The sequence below is a fragment of the Buteo buteo genome, chromosome 10 (genome assembly GCF_964188355.1).
Source record: "Buteo buteo chromosome 10, bButBut1.hap1.1, whole genome shotgun sequence".
Lineage (NCBI taxonomy): Eukaryota > Metazoa > Chordata > Aves > Accipitriformes > Accipitridae > Buteo > Buteo buteo.
In genome coordinates, this window is record NC_134180.1 from 3,820,853 (window position 1) to 3,842,141 (window position 21,289).

Sequence of the window (21,289 nt, forward strand, 5' to 3'; positions counted from 1 at the left end):
GTCATGTTCATCTGTCCGTTGCTGCATTCAGCAAAGGTTTTGTATTTCAAAAGTGGCAATGCAATGCTCGTGTGAGGCAGAGCAAGGTGTTCTTTGGAAGAGGCTTATCCACAGCTAAAGCATCTTGAAATAGAAGGAAGAAGTCTCAGAAATGACCAAGTAGACACAAACAGCATGTTATTAGATTTTTCTCAGGCTGTATTAACGGAAGTGGAAATATTGCGCTCTCCTTAGCATCTTCTTATCCCAGTACACTTTAGCAGGCTTTGTCTTTGTCTTCAGTGGGAAGATTTCCAAGTCCCTGCCACAAATGGGGCATGTATGTGGACCCTGCTTGGCCGGAGAGGCGTGGAGCTGCTGTGCCACCATGAGCTGAGTGCCAAACCACCCAAGGGCCTTTGAGTAGATGTGGACCAAGCAATGCCTCTCCTGCCAGTCTGCGTTCCTCCTCGTCATCTTCATGGGCTTGCAGAGAACGGCTGGTTGATGCACAGCCTTGGGTTGATATCAGTGCACAGGAACTGCAGCTGTTCTTGCATTTACCTCCAAACGTGCTCCACTGAGCCTGTGACTCTGATGTGATGTTCTATCGCACTCCTCACAGTCACCTAGCAGAGGGCTGCTTACAGCCCTTGCAGAGAGAGTCTCCAGATTTGGGTGAAGCGTGGAAACAGGCATTTATGTTCATGCCGCTTTTCTCCCACAAGGATCAGCAGGTTCAATAACATCAGACTACTCTTGCTCATGGACACCCCTCCCCACAGTGAGAAGGAGAGAAAGCCACATGTCACTGCATCCAAGAGCGATGAAGGGTCAGAAGATAAGCCAGCCACCTTCCTGCCCAACCCAAAGCAGGGACTGAGGTGCCAGCTGCAGAGACAAGAAGGTCCCAACACATGACGGTCCAGGTTCCTCGGCTCACTCAGCTACAGCTGACTCAAACGCTCCTGTGTTTCTTAGCGGCAACACAAATGGCTTGCCTTTGGACAAGGTTGACTCATGCATCTCTTTGCAAAGACCCCCTTTGCTATTACATGTACGTTTGCCAAATTTTACCTGTTCAGGCTGAAACAGGTTTGTACCCAGGATAAGCAGTTTTGGAAAATTCCAGTCAAAACATTCCTGTCAGATTTAAAGATAAATCTTGGGAATGCTGTTTCCATGAAGGTCTCTGAAGGAAATTAATTCTGATTCCAGAGGCTGGTTCCCATTTTGCACAGGGAACGGGCCTCTGAGCTACATGCTGAACACCAAGCAGCAAACAAAGGTATTAAGTAGCTGTGCTTTGGGAGTGCTGCCCACTCTCTGGCAGGGGAAAAGTAGTATGTGATTGTCTCATTAAGGATTGTACCATAAAGCCCATGGGCATGCAGGAAAATTATATGTGCAGGATGCGTCTACATCCCACCAATATTCCCAGCAGTCTATGACTGGCTTTCTGCAGAGATCAGAGGGAAATGTGGTTTCACAGAACTATAATTATTTTATGAAGTAAACCTGTCTGCAGGAGGAAAATGGCAACCTACAACCGAGTACAGAGTTACATTCCACTCATGGTGAAGTTTCTGCCAGACCTTTCTGCATAAAGGCAGGCAAGTTATAGCAGTAGATGTCAGAGCTCTTCAGACTGCAGTTGATTATTAAAATGCTTTTTCTACCACAATGTAGAGAAATGGGAGCTTGTGCCTCACCTTTGGAGGCAGGCTGAGGAGAAGGAACTCCATCACACATCTCAGCTACAAGTTCTGCTTTAAGTCTTAACATCTGGATTAGCAGAGCACTAGGAAAAATCAGCTGAACCCCTGGTTTCTAACAAGGATGAGAAATCTCTTTGTAAACACAGTCTTTTATTAAAAAGCTCATCTGGGGAAAAAAAATCTTAACCGCTGCCAATAGCATTCCTCCATAAGATTTTTGGTTGAAGTAATTTCAAGCTTAATCCAGAATTGATAGGAAGAAGGGCTTGCCGAGTGTTCGGCAAACTCATGTCTCAGCTGCGTACTATACTTGCACCACCCAGACGGCTTTGAGTGGGCATGGCAGAAAGGAGCCACCATAGCCAGCGCTTTCCCTTGCCTTTTTCCTACCCCAGAAAACTGAAACCCAAGAAATGAAGAAGAGTTCATGACACCCTGGCACAGCCTTGCAGCTCAGGGGGTGTATGTGGAGGCCCAGGCAAAGCAAATTTCAGTTTGGTCTCAGGAGCCACATCCCAGTCCATGTTTCTGGGATTTCTCCATTCCTCTGGGATTGTTGCTGTGTGTCACTCTTCCTTCAGAAAAGCAGATGGACTGGGGCTTAGCTTTACAGTGTGCATGGACCTCAGGCACAGCCAGAGGTTGTACGGAGGAGATATTTTTGCCAAGCTGACATTTATCCCCAGAACAAAAATTCTAGTGGGCAGCTCAAATTAATGAATTTGACGTACCTTAATCTGAAATGCAAAGGCTGAGATTAAAGACCTTTCCAAGTTATCTCAGATATCGTTGAATTTCCATGAACTATTTGTGGTCCCTTTCTTGCTAGCATGTTGTATGTTCTTGTGTGCCTTGGCTCTGGGGGAGTTTCCAGCTAAAGGTATGAAATACGTCCATCCCTACGGATTACTTCACTAGGAGCGGCATTTCGGAAGTTCAGGACTGTGACCTGAGTTAGGCAGGAGTGAGCAAAGGGACCACGTTACTGTTGGCTGCTTCCTGCTATGGCTTTTACATGCACGCATGGGGATCAGACACATCCTGTGTGGCTGCTTCGTTTCTCCTAAGCCTCCAAATTAGACTGAAAATTTGGGGAAAAAAAATCATTATGAAGAGGAAAGAGAAAAGCTGAGACAAAGCCACTCTTAATAACTCTTCTCAGAAGGGGGTTGGAGAGGCCTTACAAGCAAGAATAATGGGGTATTCTGCAATATTCCCACCATCTGGAAATCTGAGTGGATTAGAGTGCCGTTTATACTGAGACACTCACTAGCATCCATCTGTATGTTACAAGATGGTGTTTTGGATCATGTATTCTGTTTATATATGGCATGGGGTGTCTGTCACTAGAAGAACTACGGCTGGAGGGAATGCTAGAGATCATTTTGAATTTCTCTTTCCCTTAGACAAGACTGACTACCAGAGTTAGACCTAACCAAAATTTGTATAACCTGCTCTTAAACACCTACAGATATAAAAATCCGCAGCCTCCCTACACAATTCTTCTAGTGCTTAAATATTTCAGGACAATGGATAAGTGGCAGTTAGACTGATAGAAATCAAATGAAATTAGGAGGATGAGAGCAACTGCTGTCCTATACAGTAAGGATCTTTGAGAAATTGATATAGCATATAAAAATATGCTAATCCTGGGACTTGCATTAGTCTGACTCACTGTTAATGGACATTTCTTCCAGGACTGGAATTGTATGAGTTATAAGGAACCCTGGGTTCACAAGGCCACCCTCCAGAAAAAAAAGACATCAAAATCCTTTTGAAACTTTGGTGAATCTACAGACACAGACATGTTATGGAGACTCAGAAATCTTCCCTGAGTGCACATCAAAGGAGATCCTCATGTTACATACATGCTAAAATATAAAAAGCTGTATCTTGATATAAGCAGTATAATGGAGATGCAGGAAGAAAACAGATGAAAATTAGCAGCAGATTTAAACTAAAATGTATTGAGTAGTGGTTTAGATGCTATCTGTCCTTTTTCCCATGTACTATGTCTTGTTTATGCCTGGGACCCGATTTTGCCCACTCTGGTTATATCCCAAGTGCTTTTGGAGAAGTACTGGACATGCAGAACATGATCTGCTCTTCACTGACTGCTGCTGTGGCTTCATCTGGAGACCTGCTGCAAAGAGACCAACCAAGGCTCTACCATGGGATGGGATCAAGGTCCACACACAGGCTCTCAGTCTTCCTCTTTTAGAGGACAGTTGTAGACAGTTTAACCCGTCTACACATGGCAGTTTTTGAAAGCTTGTGTCCTCCTTACTCAATGGTTGACAGTCCTCGAGGTATTTGGAAAGAAATAGGAGAAATGAGAATCTCTTGAAAACAGCTATGAATTGTTGAAAGACATGGATTCTGTTGGTGAGAAGCTGCTGTTTGGGAGCATTTTCACTTCAATCCAACGCAGTCCTGGTTATGGTTTTGGAAAGAGAACAGTCCTGCAGGGAGGACTATGGAAGAACAGGAGATACATACTGCCTCTTCCATGGATGTTGCATATCTAGGACCTGCTGTGGCTCTAACCTTGCTTTTGTTCACGTGTTTGAAACACTGCATTCAGTGATAGGGCTTTGTTTTCTTGCACTGGCTAAGGAAGAGCCAGAACTCAGACACTGGATGCCAGTTTTAAGTTTGCTATTATCTTTACATGGACACAATCCTTTCCAAGACTCTTCATGGGATATGGGACTTGGGAGGAATTATGCAAGGCTTCAGGAGCACAGCTGGCTTTCAGCTCAGCCCAGAAGTGTTTGCCCTGAAGAACACCACCCCACAAGTTTGTTGGTTAAACTTTTGGAAATCTTGCACCATTAAGAGGAAAGGACATGCAGACATAGCAAAGGCCTTCTGAACCAGACAAATAATAGGAACCACAGTCTCCATAAAGATCGAAAATGTTACTCTAAAATCTTTTTTTTCCAAAGTAAATGAAGACTTTCTTTCACAAGAGGTACCAACTGGCATCCACAGTGAAGACTTCAGCATTTGGATGGAAAAAAAACCCAAATTAAACCTCATCCTTGGAATCAGGAGGAGCTTCCACACCTTCACCTGAGTCAAATGTTGTCACTTTTTACAACAAATTTTTTCCTACTTGAAGGAGGGTGAAATCAGAGACATGACATCAAAATGTTTCATTTTTCTGTAAAACTATTAAAAAAAATTGGCTTCTCTCCCCACAGTTTCATTTTTTCTGTACTGCAGCTTTTCCTCTGACACTGATGTAATGTGAGTTCAGGTTACCAAAGGCTGCTGGGATTATACAATATATTCAGTAGTTCTTCATCCCTGAAGATGTCAAGTAGAGAGAGGAAATGATGCTAAGATTCTTTGAGTACCTAGCTACTAAGGTATTTACCTCTGAAGTGGAGTATTTCCTGAATGAAGTGTGAAGGTAGCTAGATTGCTTCCATCACAAAGCAGCCTCTTACTGGAGCCCTGAACTGTTGAACATGCAGCTTGTTGAGTGTACAGCAGCAGAAGCTGTTGCTTAGCATTCAGGAATTTAGTTTATTATAGTTTAAAAGTAAAATTATCTCTTTTTATGGTTACAGTGAAATAAAGTCAAATTAAAACCCTAAATAAATCTGTAATCGGATAGATTTGTGTGGTTTGAATGCCTTCTTTTCATCAACACAGATGGGCATGTTTTTCACTGCTTGCCAGTCTAAACTGATACCCCAGAGCCTGTAGGAAGGCACTCCTCCAGAGAGCAAAGGAACAGTTAATGGTCACACTACAAACAACAGCAATTGTACAAAGCTAACAAGCCTTTCTGAGAATCCCAACTCCTCAGCACAGATATTAGCTGGACTAATGCAGGTCTGTGTTCTTTGAAAAAAGTTAGTATCCTTGCGTGGTATTATCTTCTGTACATATAACAATCAGATCGTGGCAACCACGCTGTGCCTTGCAGCAGAGAGAAGCCTACAGACAACTATCTTTACACTGTTCAGGCATTTACAGATTTTAAATCTGTTAAGAATGAATTGGTCTTAAGTCCCAACGTCAAGCAAGCTAGCGCATGACAACCAGAGACTCTTGCCTAAACCCTACCACATATGGATTAGCCACAACACATCCTTAGAAAGCCCTTCCCTTTTGATCTGAAGACTCCAGAGATGGGATTCACCTGGTTAAATGTAGAGAGGTCCATAGTCCATATGTCTGTGGCAGAACTGATCACCCCTCTGTATACAATCATCCTAAAGGCAATGTCTGCATTTGGTCAGTGAATCCTGCCTCTCAGTGCTGTTATCAGCCCATCATCTATAAGGTTTCATGGCGCGCTGTGCTCAGCTGGACACATCTATCCCACAGAGGTCTAAAGTGAGGTTTTGTAGCGCAGGGGGGGATCCAGCACATTCCTGTCAAAGACAGCCGGCTGAAATGGACCTCCTTGTTAAAAACATGATCTGTTTTTTCCAATTTGAACTTGTTTTCCTTCAGCTTTCAGTCCCTTTGCCTTGCTTCAGCAGAATGACCAGGGGCAGCCCCTGCTTTCACGGGTTGTCACATTCTACAAGAAAGACTTTTCTGCTAAGCGACATCCCACCCCTCTGTGATACTGTCAACTAGCCACTTCTGCCAGCGTGTGCACTACTGAAGAGGGTACAGCCCTTAGGATGTAGTGTGTTTGACCAAAGACTCTTCCTGAAGTAATGGCACCATTTTATCCAGGTCTTCTTGGGAAGAAAAGTTCATGAGGAAGACTGGCATTTCAGCTTGAACAAACCACTTAGAGATTTGTCCTGGCTGAAGGAAATCCCTTTGTACTCTTGGTTATGCCTGTGCTGAGCTCAAGAGGCTTCTCCTACAGAGCTCTTTGGTAGAGAAGCAGATGAATGACAGAGGAGCAGACAGATGAGGTCCCCAAATATAATAGCAATTGCAAAGCCAAAGAGTCATCAGTTCAGGGCCATCTCTGTGTAAGGTATCATCTGGCCTGCTTCTGCTACACTTGAAACACGGATACTGGTGAATTTTGATACAGAAGGGCTCTTTAAAAACCACATTTCCTGGCATTTATATCAAGCTGAAAATATTCAGTGTCCTTTCTTAGGCTGAGGTAACATCTCCGCCTGTAAAAGCACATCATCAAATATCCAGTGCATCCATGCTGGCTGGAGGCAAACCAGCTCTTAGTCCAGAAGCCAGTCAGCCACAGCAATATGAGCTGGAGCGAGCCCATCCTTCCTACCAGACTGGTCTCTTAACACAACTTTTCAGTCTGAGGCATCTTATGGTTTATTTAACACTGTGGCTCTAGCCTTGAGGTGGCTTATTTGGGAACATCATCAGGAGCAAATGCACAGTTGACTATCTCAACACACAGTCCTGCCTCAATCGTGCTCTTATCGCTGCTAGCAGTTGATTTACCAGCCCTCCTGCAACCATTTGGTGACTCCTCACAGTTCTCGTGCTGCAGCAAAATGTCTACTGTTTTACAGAGAAATGTAACAGGGTGATGTAATGAGCTGCCCAAACAAGCACAAGCAGTGGGCCAGACTCAGGATGAAGCAGCAGAGCTCATACTGCTTTGTCCTATGCTCAGAACATAAAATCTCCACAATACCCAGCTATGATCAAACCAACTGCCCCATTTCAGTAATGGGGCTGGGAGAGGTGGAGAGATGTATCCTACAACACGTCCTCTCTTCTGCCGGCTGAGTGTGGTCTGACCTGCAAGCCCAGATGGTTCCTATCAGTAGACATCTCACAGCACAGAGCGAAATGACTGTACGTATCACATTATCTCTGCTTTCTTTCCCAAAAGGCAGTGAAAGCCAGCTTAAACTACCTGTCATTTTCTTCGTGCTCTGTAGCCAGGACAGTCTCTCATTTTGTGGTCTGGAAGCAGCAGACACAAGGATGCTAGAGTGCAAGAGTGCATTCTTATTGCCTAGTGCCAGCGTGCTGCTTTTAGTAGTTAGCAATGGTTCCCCCATGAGAAACACCACAGTAGCTACTCTGTGTCGGAAAGAGGAAGGTGAATGATGTCTTGCTAGACAGTAACTGGCATTAATGGAAGCTCTCTGCCCACAGAGATGCAGGCAGGAATCCAAGGAATTTCCAGAGTACTGAACCACCTACCCAGCCATGCTATGAGAGCATCACCACGGAGCCTTGCGCTGAAAGCTGTACTTCCTCCATGTGAAGCCAGTGGGTTTCAGGCTCTGCTTTGAATTAATCTTTCTTCAGAAAAATCTTTAGGAACGAGACTCAGAGATAAATGGAGAGCTATAGATGATCCATGTTGCTTCCAAGCCTGCTACTTGAGTCTCCTGTTACTGGGACTCCCAAGGATGCTTGTAAACATGTCAAATACTGTGGCTGCTTTAAATGGAGAAACTGAACAGGAATTCAACAGTGGTCATGTCTCCAGTAAGTCTGGTGCTTAGGGACTTCATCTTAACAGGCCTAGTGATGAAGCAGGAATTAATTTTCTCCTTGGAAGGGTTAAGTTCTTTGCTGTCACGCTAATTATTCTGGTAGGTCAGTCACAACCACCTCACCTGGCTGCAAACTCACAAACTGCCCAGCCAGGAGCCTCTTTGAAAAGTGTAACTTTTAACATCTCTTAGCAAAGCAAGCGCTCTGTTTGTCTTGGCAGGGAAGACCTGTGTATACACAGCTGGAGAGCTTGTTTTGTCTCTTAGTACAAGTCTGGACTAAACCAAATCTCTAAAGGCTTTGTAAAAATGCTCTCTTTATTTAAAGAATTTTATACATTACAAGATGTCTCCAAAGTCTGCCCCTGCTCAGACCCCTTCTTTTCCTGCCTCTTCCATTCTCTCTCCTACCCCCTCCACTACCACACACACAAGAGTCAGGACAGTTGGATTTTTCAGTCCCTCCTGGCATTGCTGTATCTAGAAGTTTCTTTAAGAAATTTCTAGCTTTCTTTTCAAACAAGGCCAATGTCCATATCGATTTATGAATCTCAATACTTCAGATCCCCATAAGCTAGGAAAAAAGTAAGCGGCTCTACAGACACAGTTCTGGGGCTTGGGTTTAGGGTTTTAGGGGAAGGAATCTTGCAAGGTAGAGCCTTCAAAAGAGAAAGGCTGTTATCATAATTCCTTTCCATAACTACAGCAATCCACATCTGCATGTACACGTGTGTGTGTGTGTGTGTTAGAAAAAGGCAGGGAGAGGGCTTAAAGAATATGTAACAGCAATGCTCGACCGATACCTGTGTTTGCAGGAGAGTACAAAGAAGGAGACTGGAACAAGGAAAGGTTACTTCAATAAATGTGTGTGGAGGCTCTTAAAAAGCTTTCCCTTCTCTGCATCCAATAAATGTGAGGCTCAAACCACAGCAGAGGCCTTTTATGGGGCACCTGCACCATTAGGTTCAGTAGATACTTTTGCAACCAGGGAACATTGCACAACTACGTTGAGTTCTGCGTATTTCTGCTGGCCACTGTTCAAGCTGGGCTGGCTGATGCCTGGGCTACCGGAAACCAACTGTTATTCCTATCTCACCCTCTAAATCACGTTGCCAAGAATCCCCAACTTGGAAAAAAACATTAAAGGCAAGAACAGTCCGATCCTTGGACATGGAGTTAAACAGAATTAGCCCAATCTTGAGAAAGCGAGAGGCTAGAAAAGCAGAGTATTTCCAGGGTGCTTTGATCTTAATCCTGGGAGTTTGCACATTGGCTTCATGTTTCAGTTTCATTTCTGCTCTGTGCCACTCTGACCTTGCCAAAAATCATATCAGAGCAGTGTCGTGAGATGTCCATTTAAGCCAACAGGAAAGGGAGAAATTTCGTATCTCAGCCAAAACCTCAGTCATACCCACACTGCCCAAATGTAAACCTGATCTAGCCACTCAGCACATGCTGGCTGGATGAAATACAGCAAAGCCACATGTCACTAAGAGCCATATGCTTAGCTGGTGAAAACTGTGGTTCTTACTGGAGCTGTTTCGATTCATACTGGATGAGCAGCTGGCATCGAACTGCATGAGGTTTACAATAAACCAGAGTTGGCTTATGCTTCCCTTTGAAACATTTTTACTACAATAAGGTACTTTCATGGAAAACCTTAAGTTCTGGTCATAATTTTCAAGGTTTTTCATGTAATTATAGTACTAATCTGTGAAAATAATTTTGCAAAGGTCGGAACGTTGACTTTTGGGGTTTCAGGTCCACGTTCATTTGAAAATTATCGGCTATTCGCATTGGTGACATCATTAGTTTTAATTTTTCATGGTACATGGTATTGACCTCCTTCACCCAAAAGTAACTGTCTCCTGAAGCACACAGGACAGGTCAAATTCAGGCAATAAACTGAGTTGCTGCAGGAATTTGATTCTATATAGTGAGAGAGGCAGGAGGCTGCAGAAATGATCTTACTGATGGGGGACCTGAGTGCTCGCCTGGTGAACTGCCATCTACCCATGTCTGATGGAGTTCCTGTGCGAGCTGGCCAAGTCCTTAAACCAGCATTTTGCATGTGGTCCATAACTGCGTGTGGTCCCTAACTCCTTAGACGTCATTCCTCTGCAAGAGCTGCAGTAATCGTACTTGCAGTGCTGAGCAGGAACAGCGAACACTGAGAGTCATAGAATCATAGGATCATTTAGGTTGGAAAAGACCTTTAAGATCATCAAGTCCTGCAAGTCCAGCTCAGGGTAACTCAAGATGGGCACCAAAATTAGCTGGCTGTATTGGGTCTGACTGGGATGGAGTTAACTTTCCTCATTGTGGTGTAGTGTTTTGCTTTTGTAGCTAAAACAGTGTGGATAACACCCCAGTGTTTCGGCTGTTGCTGAACAGTGCTTGCACAACATCAAGGCTTCTTTCCAGCCCCAGTCTAGTAGTCTGGGGCTGGGCAAGAGGCTGGGAGGAGACACAGCTAGGACAAGTGACCAGAACTGACCAAAGGGATATTCCACACCATATGACATCATGCTCAGCAATAAAACCTCAGGGAAAGAAGGAGGAAGGGGGGGATATAAGATGGTTACAGTGTTAGTCTTCCCAAGACACCATTACAGGTGCTGAGGTCCTGTTTCCCAGGAATTGGCTGGATGTCTGCCCACTGGTGGGAAGTAGTGAATCAATTCCTTATTTTGTTTTGCTACCACACACAGCTTTTGCTCTCCTTATTAAACTGACATCATCTCCAGCCACGAGTCTTTCTGACTTCCTTCTGTCTCCTACCCGTCCCAAGGGAGAGGGGAGTGAGAGAGACGTAGGATGGGTGTTTGGCTGCTGGCTGGGGTCAACCCATCACATGTTTGAAAGTTTTGGCTTACGTTTCTCTTCCCTTCTCTCTTAGTGTTTAGGAAGGGACTGATGGTGTCACCTTCCCTTCATGAGGATGCTGTGCTAAGGGGCTTCCCGGCATTTCTAAGCCACTCCCAGGTTATCAAGACAAGAAACAGGGAAATGCGCAAGAGAAAAATACCCGTTTTGTACTCAGCAAGGGGTTTTACTGATGTTTAACAAACAGCTACAAGGGGCCACATGTGGAGAGGAGGATCCAGAGACACTGACCAGCCATGCAGTCAGTAGGCACTTTGCATCCTGCACATGTAATAACCAGGGATCTCAGGAAGTGTTTTGGGTATGAGGTTGTCATTACAGGCTGTATCATCAGGCAGAGGAATTGAGCAGAAATTCACATAAAATTGTGAATCCTTAATACACGTGCTTAAATATACAACTCCTGATCCTATGCTCTGTCAGTGATAATATCATGAAAATGTGTTCCTTACCTCTCTCACACTGGGGACCGGTGAATCCATAGACACAAGCACAGCGGTTTGGCCCAATGCATCGACCTCCATTCTGACAGCCATTTTCACAGACAGCTATTTTGAAATAGAAAGAGAAATCAGTGATTTCTGCTCTTAATGAAACCACAGTGTGAGGCGTGTGGTGCTGGCAGGACTTGGAATATCACCTACTTTGTGTTGTTCACCCGTCAGGAGCCTCCTCCACGGAGTGAACATACAGAGAAAAGTCTTAATATTTTTTCCTGGAAAATTACTTCCTGTTTATGAATGAACTCAGTTATAAAAAGGCTATAAACTCTTATTTCACTTGAGAGGATTTCCTACACTCTGGAATCTCAGTTCATTCAGGTCAGCATAGGGATTTAAATGTCAAGGTCAAGAGGAACTGATAAAAATGAGAAACTGCATAAAGGCACATGTTTAACATATGACAACAGTGAAATGTGAGGAGAGGAGACTAGTCACCCATTTAAACCCACGTACCCAAAGCAATGAAGAACCAGTCTGATCAGCACACAAGTATTCATTGACTTAAAATTAGACTTGCTACCCTTAGTTGAAAAACTGCAGTCAATAGTCTAGGACTGAAGTCAAAGGAGTAGGTTGCTGATTAGGTCCTGGGCTGAGACTAAGCTAATTGAACAGGATGTAGGAACATTTCTGCACATGACATGAGCAATTGCTGGTTGTGACAGATGCCATTGACCTACTAAAAAGATCTCAGTAGCTGTAAAGACTAATGAGATTGTTATGACTGTTATGACACTTCTTAAAGTTCCTATACGGAGCTTCACTCTCTGAGCTACTTAGTTGCCCAGCAACACCAGCACATTGAAGATGAGAAGAATATAAACTCATGAAAGGTGAGGTCCACAGCAATTTTGTACGGTACCTCAGCGTGGCCCTCACTGGTCTAGTGCTAAGCTCTAAGCTGCAGAGAGGCCAGGTACTGCCGCATTTCACAGCCTTCAAAGGCTACACCCATCTTGGAGCCGAGGAAGCCGAAATCTGCTCTGCTGGGATGCTGCCAGTGGGACTCTCCATTGTTCCCCACCCTGTCAGTGATGTCTTGCCAATATCTGAACCATTATGAAAACTCTACTGAGGATATTATAGGTGGAGCTGGTAGCAGCACATAATTAAGGTTGCCTAGCACGTTCCATTATAAGCCCCGGATTGCTGTTACTTATAATTTTCCCAAGCTTTAGCTATTCAGAATGAAATTTTCCATATGGTGTGTCTGCCTTTAGTTGAACTTTTTGGAAAGTTTCAGCAAATATGATTCAGTCATAGCTGAGGATAAGTTTAGGGGAAATATGGTGGTTTGCCCATCTTTAAAAAAATTCTCACAGACTTCACTGAAGACTTTAGTGAATCTCACATTGATACAGGGATTGGAAATTTGCCTGGGAAGTTCCATTTGATCAGAGATTCTTTTTAAAAACTGTTGTGCATACTTGCTTACTAGACAATTCTTAAAGATGGCACCTAAGTTGTTTGGTTGTTAATTCTACAATGTGCATGAGCAATGGTTTAAAATTGCCAAATATCTTTCATGGGAAACTAGGGGAAAAAACTGAATTTCTCCCTATGAAAGGTATAGGTGCTTTGGCAAAATAGAAAACCAAGTCATAAAAAGTTGAAAAATTTCTTTCAATTACTATATTGACGTTTCCCTATAGAAAGTCAGTGTTGTCAAATAAACAGAACTAAAAAGTGAACTCCCCCAAATGTAACCAGGCGTACTTTATAATCAAAACACGTTGGTTTGTTTGGGTTTTTTTTTCTTCTTCTAATTGAAAGACTTCATTTGAGCTAAAATGAAGGTTTCCCACAAAAAGCCCGTTCCCAGAGAATATGCTGTTTATCTAAAACTATTTACAGAGAAATGATATCTAATATACCTATATATTTGCATATATATTTTTATATATATTTACAGTGAAATTATATCTAATATATCTAGATATAGATATATATCTATACCCCCTAAGGAGAGCAGGCTGAGATTCCAGTGGAGAGGAGAATACAGGGATGACATCAAAGAGTACATCAGTGTGTGCAAGGTGACCTCTCTAGTCACGAGGCTGCATGAATCGAGCCTTGCCCTTCAGCTCACCATGTATACAGCAGGTGTTGCCAGTACTTACGCTGTCCACAGTATGTTCCAGTATAGCCTTTCTGGCAGAGGCAGGACTCCTCATTGCAGCTCCCACCATTCATGCATCTCACGTTGCAGGTTTGGACTGTGGAGAAGAGCAGGGAAATATTATGTGATGATGCAACAAATTGTCTGTGACAGGAGGTGAACACCTCACATGTAACGGATGTTCAAAACTTTCTTGTCTCAATGCAGAATCTAAGGGTGATGTTAGGTGTCCAGTTCCTTCAAGTTAAATGGAGAGACTGCTGCCTTCCCACGGTAGGATATGAGCCCATGGTGTGGTTAAAGGCTTGCACTTTTACTGATGTATAATTACCCCAGAGTTGCTTACAAAAGTAAATACCACAGTCTGTTCTTTACTCCCTAGACGTAAGACATTTTTATTGTTCCTGTACCTGGTAGTATTGAACTGTTTGGATAGGGAAAAGCCATGAACATGATGGGCAGTGTGAAACTAGGAGCAATTTAGGGGATGTAATTCTTCAAGTCCATCTCATACAAGGCAAGGTATCACTGTTCTCCTATGGCAAACAGTTTTTAGAGTAATATAAATAGGCCTCATTCCACAGAAATCAAAGACACTCATCATTTTACTTCATTAAGGAATCTACCCCAATTAAACATGTGCAGCTTTGTCCTTTCTACAGGACATCCTGCCATAGCTCATGTGACTGTGAGTAAGGGCATATTTCCTGATATCTCCCTTTATTTGATAACTGTCATTCTAAACAATTCTTTCTTTTAGGATACTACACTTTTCAAATATTTTCATACCCTTTTTAGTATTCTTTTAGATTGCTGCTCCATTTTCTAAACACACTTTTCACATTCTGGGCTGTCTAATCTTTAAAATGCCTTCATATTAAAAGACCTATGAGATGTTTGGGGGGATAGAATTTCTCTGGCTGGGGAAAATCATCAACTTTTAAGATATTTCTCTTCCTTTTACAATTACTATGTGGCCTTATTGGTGAGATTCATTTAATACAAGAGGGTTTTTTTAAGAAATCTGAAAAGAAAAGCACGTATCATCTATTCTTTCTATGTTAGAGTTCAGCTTTCACACTAGGTTATGACACACTGAATGTGACTAATACACTGTGGGAAAACAATAGCAATAAATAAGAGTCGGGAAGTTTTATACTGATGTAGACACAAAGCCAGTATTGGCTTTAACTGTTTCATCACTATTCAATGTTTAAGGAATGTGGTATTTAAGTAGAAGAGCCCAAAAGGGGAGGTTTACTGCTAAACACTGAGTTACAAATACAGGTCAAACAGCTTTCATTCTTTACTGAAACGCCTGGAACAATGCATTCTTCCTTTGTAAGATGTGACAACTCAAATTGCAAGTGCCTGAGGTTATAGCAAGTTATGTGAAAACTGTTTTTCAGCATGTACACCACAGTTCTTGTCTGCCAGGGATAGGAGGGGCTGTGACTTGGCAGCTTGGAGAAGGTGGGGCTGGAGAGTGCATATGTGAGTGGATGCTCAGCTGTGGCTTGTGTCTTCTCTGTGCATGCTACATCAGTTCCAAGAAGGGAAGAGATGGGGCCAGTGCAAGTGAAATGTCTGTCCAAAAGGTAGTAGGACTCAGAAGTGTCCAATAGGGATAATTATATGGTTGACGCCTTGTTCAGAGGAAGCCTGAAAGGAAGGACGAGCAGAATGGGAAGTCTCAGAGCTTTGCATTCAAAATGCTCGGCACATGTGCTGTACATTTAATCCATGCATCGCTAGTGTGGTTTGAATTAGTCATGATGTCTACTATTCTTCCTATTGCTCTATGGCCAGAGATCAGGCCAAATTTAGATGAAAGCTTAATCGTTAGAGAAACTAAGCTTGAGGCTTCAAAGCATTGCCCAGATTGTCAGACATGAGACCAGTCTCTCTGGGAAAAGGCACTGTTTCCAGCACATGCTCACCCTACACCCCTCACTACAATTAATCAGTCCTGGGAAAGCCATTACATACAGCAAATCTGGGAGGGCTGCCCAGAGACAGAGGTAGCTAGGAAGTGTCTGTCTGTCAGAGCTGTCCATCTGTCAGAGCTCTTCCCTACACCGCAACCTGAGCCTCACATTCAATGCATTCAGCAAGTGGCAAGGTTTAGTGAAGCTGAGAAATTTGGGGAGTTCAGGGTGTGGGCATAAGAAGAGCCATGATGCTCATCCAGAAACTTTCCAACTAACTGGCAAAGACTGTTCCTGGACCTGCACAGAGCAGGTTTCATTTCTTATTTCTGCCATGATCCCAAAAGCCCTGAAGTCCCATCACCATCTGACTTATCTCCAAGGCTGGCACTGGTAGAACCCCCTGCAGATTTGAAGTGCAGAAGAACATCTTTCAACCAAGAATTTAAAGGCCTGTTATGCTTTGTCAGGATTTTCCAGGGTAGCAGAGACTGAAGTTCTAGGAAAAAGAGAATGACAGCTCGCCCTAGTTAACTTTTCCCATGATTGGATTGGATTGGATTAGTTCTACAATTTATTTTAAAGGATCAGTGGCTGCAGCTGTTCTGCCAGCCATCAGTAGTGGAGTTTGCAGGCAGGTTTTCTGTCTGCTTACTGACTACTACTATCTAAACAGTCACTTGCAAATTACTCCTAAAATATCTTTACTCCCTGAAGTAGGAAACCAAGCTTTTTGTTATGACAGAGAGAGGCAGAGTGGCTTTTATTGCCTCTGGAATGCACAATTTGTCTTCTTTACCTCCCTGAAGCATTCATGATAAATGCAGATCCAAACATCCCCACAATGAATGCCAGATTTGATGAAGCCCCTGCAGAGGAACCTACCCCCCCCTCCCCCCCGAGTGCATGCTGAAATCCACCCCAGGCTCAGGGGAATGCCAGGTCTGTGCCCAAACGTATATAGTGCTTACAGCATTCCTTGCATTCCTCCATGATTGCTAACATATGGACCCTCACTCCAGAAACTTTTGTGTTTCCAGCACCTTCCTCTCAGCAAAGCACAGGGAAGGTCTGCGGAGCAGCGCACGCATAGGCTCTGGTGCTGAGCGCTTGCAGGGCACATCTGCAGGGCTGTAGCACAACGTGGCACTTTGGAATCAGATTCTGGGAATTTCCTTCTTTGAGTCACACCCTGAATGTGGTTTTGAGGTTTGAGGGGGCTAGTTCTCTGGCCTTCAGTCAGATGCCTGCGAGTCACTTTATTAACAATAGCTTGCCTACAGATGGGCAATAATGGAAAATAAATTTCTGGGTTGTCTCTAGCAATGGTCATCTGAGACCTTAAAAGACTCCATAAAATCCCATTAACTTCTGCATTCCACATAGGGCACTAGCAAAATCATCCTTCTTAAAACAACACTGTGCCACAGCTCTGTTCCTTTGCTTGCAGGTTCGGGTTTTTTTGGCTGGTGTGTTTGAGTAGTGTCATCATGTATGGGTGGACTGCTCATACAGTCAGGTGCAAATGGTCACCCAGTATCATTTGGAGATCTAGAATGAAGGCCAATCCCCGCTCACACACTGCTACTGGCTTTAGAAAAAAGTGAAGCCCTTTCGGGCAGACCTGTTGGCTCGTGCGTAGCCTGCATTGACCCAGGTGGGTCTCTGTGCTGGCTTACAGGAGCGTGGGTGGAAGGGCTTGCTGGACATCTCTATCTAGTCGCCCCCCCAGATAAGGCTGGCTATGACTTTGGCTAGGTAAGTCTTCAAACCCCCCAAGGAGAGCGATCCCCCACAGCTCTGGTTACCTGTCCCAGCACTGCACCACACTCCAGTGTACAAAAGTTCTTGTAATGCCTCAAGATCCCAAACCTGAACATCCCAAGTGGCAACTTGTGGCCATTGACCTCTGTTAAATGACTATTGACTCACATCCAGCCTGGTGTCTACCATAACTCCCAGGTCCTTTCCAGCAATACAACCCAGTGGAAAAAAGGGTACAGAGGAGCAATAATTCCCTTCCAGAAAGTACACAAGACCATCAGCTATCAGGATTGAGACTCAAGCAAAAAGAGTGTTTTCTGTGCAGAGCCATGTGCTGCAGGGTAACGCAGTGGTTGCAAGCAAGATCTGGTCTTGAATACATCCTGCAGGGACTACCAGAGGGATATGGGAATTGCTTTCTGCATATGTGACTCACGCTGCTGAGTCCTCCATAGTTTGTTTTCAGAAACCTCAGCCACCCAGTCCTCTTCCCAGAGCTTTTCAGTTTTTTGTCCTGAAGGTCTGAGATGGGAGAACAAAGCAGAAAAAGTGGCAATGCAGTTTCTGCATTCCCAACTTTGCCAGTGTGCAACTTCATCATGTCACTGCAGTTTGCTAAAAATGCTGGGCAATGGTCCCTGACATCCAAATCACAGGCTAAGAAAAACTTAGTAATTTTTCCATTGGAAAAAATATATTTATTTGGTTAACAAAAGCAGTGACAGATTTAATTCCACTTCAAAGAACAGCCAGGGGTCGATAGACTCTTTGGCAGCAGAGTTGCTACTTGCTGCTGTGAGATATGATTTCTTGAGCTGCAACCTGTAGGATTTCTCAAACCAAAGCAGCAGAAATTGGAAGCAGGTTGCCTGTTTTCTCCAGGTATCAGGGCAATGAGGACCATTAGTAAAAGCGCCACAAGAAATGAAAGATTTTGTGACTACTACCCAATTCAGATTAGAACCTGGCTGCCAAAACACAAAATATTTCAGAGATTTCCTTTCATTGTGACTGGGAAATTTTTAAGTGAGCACATAACTACTGCAGAGGGAGAAGAATCACCAGCAATGTTGTCTTACCTCCAGCTGAGCCACAGTTGGGAGAAAGTTGTCCATTGGAGCACGTACACATGTTTGGCCGTGAACAAAATCCATCACCACAAGAATTCCTGCAAATTGCTGGAGGAAGAATAGGACACAGTGATTAGCACAATGTGCTAGTCTGTGAACTTGCTCACAGATGCACTTTTGGCTGCCAAAAGGGTGTGAAATCATGTCTTTTAAGAATAATAACCTGGGGACGAAGCTGGGGTAACACTTGAGGACTTCGGCATGGGCTGAGCAACAGTGGGAAGGACCCACTTGCTCACAGGGAGTTCCTGGAGACATCTTCCTTTTATCACAGACTGTGGCTGGTCCTGCTACCACATTGCTTTTTCAGCAGCAGAGGATGGGGAAGACACATTTCACTATTGCCTGCTAAAAATGTTTCTCAGCAGAGACAAGTGACATTCACACTGAGCCAGGTTGTTCTTTTCCTTAAAATTTTTGTGTTTCCATGAAGCATTTTGCAGTCCACAGTCTGGCATTGAGGAAACTGGCTATTACTGAGATGCATCTCCTGTTGAATGAGGGGTTGAGCCCAAGTCAGCCAGAGATGCATCAGCAGGATGCCTTCGTATCAATCCCCATCCTTTCTTGCCTGGGACCCCTGCTAATCTCTTCCCCTTCCTGTGCCATGGGAGCCAAGAGCATAGCTGGCAGTATTGTTCCACCTGTGTAAGCACAGATTTTATTAGAGCCCCATGAAAGTATCTCATCTCTGTGTGTTTTATAAATACAATTACAACACACAGTCCCCTGAGGACCTCCAGCCCAGATGGCATGTTTTACAGTTATGAGAAAAGTCAGCAGAGTTGTCTGAATGTCGCTAACCCTGCATGCCACTGAGCAGCTATTTGGCTGTGAGTTCCTTAACCCTTCGCTGCAGCCAGCATTAAACTCCAGCCTTGTATCCTTGGTGGGATACATCCAAGGGATCTGAGGAGGATTTTATGAGTTTGCCTGTCTCTTCTTGTGGGGAAAGGAGAGGGCGCAGAACTCCATGTCTTACCATCACCTGGGGTGAAGTCGGATGCATTTAACTCTTGAGACATCATGCCTCTTTTTTGCCCTTCTTTCTTGAGTAAGCAAAATGCCATACTCTGGGACTGGTTACTCATTGTGTGCAAGGACACATTAACTGGCCCCATCACCCATAATACAACAGACACCATTTCCTTTGAGAGGAGAGTATTTGCAGCTTTGGGCTCAGTTTTGTACATTTGAGGTCCCAGACAGCTCTATATTAGGAAACACAAGGTGTTTCTCTCCAAGATGACTGAGTTTTTGACTCTGAAGGTGGAATTACTTCTGAAATATATGACCTATATTATGTGGGAGATCCCACTAGAGAAGTCTACTGTTTTTCTCAACTTGAAACCTCCCACTGTCAATTACTTTTACGAAGTTTTGGAAAAGGGCATTCACATACAATTCCAAGCGTGCTCTAATGCAGAAAATTTATTCAGAAAGCTAAAATACTAGGAGATACAAGCATCCCATAGTGCTGTCTGCTATTCTGTATATCCAGGTTATGGTTAATATCTCCAGTGTATTTGCTGTGTTTCAGTCTGAAGCATGACTAAATGGAGTACAAATACCCCTATTGTCTCCAGTAAGAATCTCATTTATTTACTCCTAAGCTGACTTTCACTTCCCATGGGAGCATCCTCCAAAGGGCAGGCTCCTTCATCTCCCTATAGCTCATGCCTTTAATTGACAGAAATGCAAACCATCAGCCCCTTAATGGATTTTATAGGAGTGTATCAGCACTTAGGAGTCCAATAATGCTCTACTCCAAATAGGAAAGCTACCTGCCAAAATAGAGGTGTGATTTATCTAAATCAGCATCCTGCTTTGGATGGACACTCAAAGAAAGATGCAAATTCCTGCTTGTAGACACTGTCTCATGACATCAAGTTTGCAACGTCAGCATCTAGCTGTTGTTCTAGAAACTGACTGAATTATTTCACCTAAACAAGCAGCTCTAAAATAACTTTCTCAGGAGTCACCAATAGCTTTCCTTTGAGGCTAATCTTCTAAAGCAGGCACACAAACTGTCAAGCAACAAGGAGCACAGTGGCAATTTGGCAGAAGATAAAAGGCCAGGCACTAAATGGGACCAATTGCAACCACCCTGCTTTAATCAAGACTAGCAGAGATGAGAACTCCCAGCAATCGCTGCTCCTGTCCCAGTGGATTATGAAATGTTCTGTCATCTGCTGAAATGTGAGATATGCATTCCTTCCCACATGGCAGTTAGTTCCCTTGGTGCCCTTAACAGGAAAATGGATACTTACGGACAATGCACTGGTTCCCTCCGGGCAGCGTTTTCCAGCCGGGGCAGCAGTAGGAATGGAACCTCGAGCCACAGACATTGGGTCTGAAAATTAAAAACAATTTTTTTCCTCTGTTTCTATGCAGTACCATTGGATAAATTCAGCATGTATCATCGCTGCAGGAGAGCAGTTGAAGAGCTTCTTGTGTGACATTTCTCTGCCAAACTCCATTCCCTCACCGTGAGTTTGAACAAGCTATGTTTAATTCCCACCAAAAGGAGCCACCATATATTATTTTAATAACTGACTTCCAACCTCCCTGTGCAGAATGCTTTGGGGCTCTGATCTTACAGTGACCCTCTTAGCACTATATGGAGGAGTGAGGGACTGAGGCACAGCCAGAGCTACCCTGACGCAAAGCCATGACATGGGACCATACCCACAAGGTTAGACACAGTCAGCTGGAGACCTGCATTTCCACGTGGGATGAGAGAGACCTAGATACCAGACAACCCTAGAGACCACAAGCGAGTGAATGTCCTGATAAGCTGCACAGGAGGAGGACATCTATCTCTTGTGAATATAGCTTAGCAGTGC

At 43.8% G+C, this 21,289-nt stretch overlaps 1 protein-coding gene across 1 annotated transcript in view; it reads right to left on the minus strand.

The window, feature by feature from the left end:
* Positions 1 to 21,289, minus strand: part of FBN3 (fibrillin 3) — a 115,607-nt gene that overhangs the window by 75,268 nt on the left and 19,050 nt on the right. The window contains exons 3-6 of the mRNA XM_075038096.1: positions 20,714 to 20,796; positions 18,393 to 18,491; positions 13,623 to 13,718; positions 11,452 to 11,547 (exon numbers count right to left, since the gene is read on the minus strand). Of these exons, the coding sequence (XP_074894197.1) occupies positions 11,452 to 11,547; positions 13,623 to 13,718; positions 18,393 to 18,491; positions 20,714 to 20,796 (374 nt within the window). The remainder of the gene's footprint in view (positions 1 to 11,451; positions 11,548 to 13,622; positions 13,719 to 18,392; positions 18,492 to 20,713; positions 20,797 to 21,289) is intronic.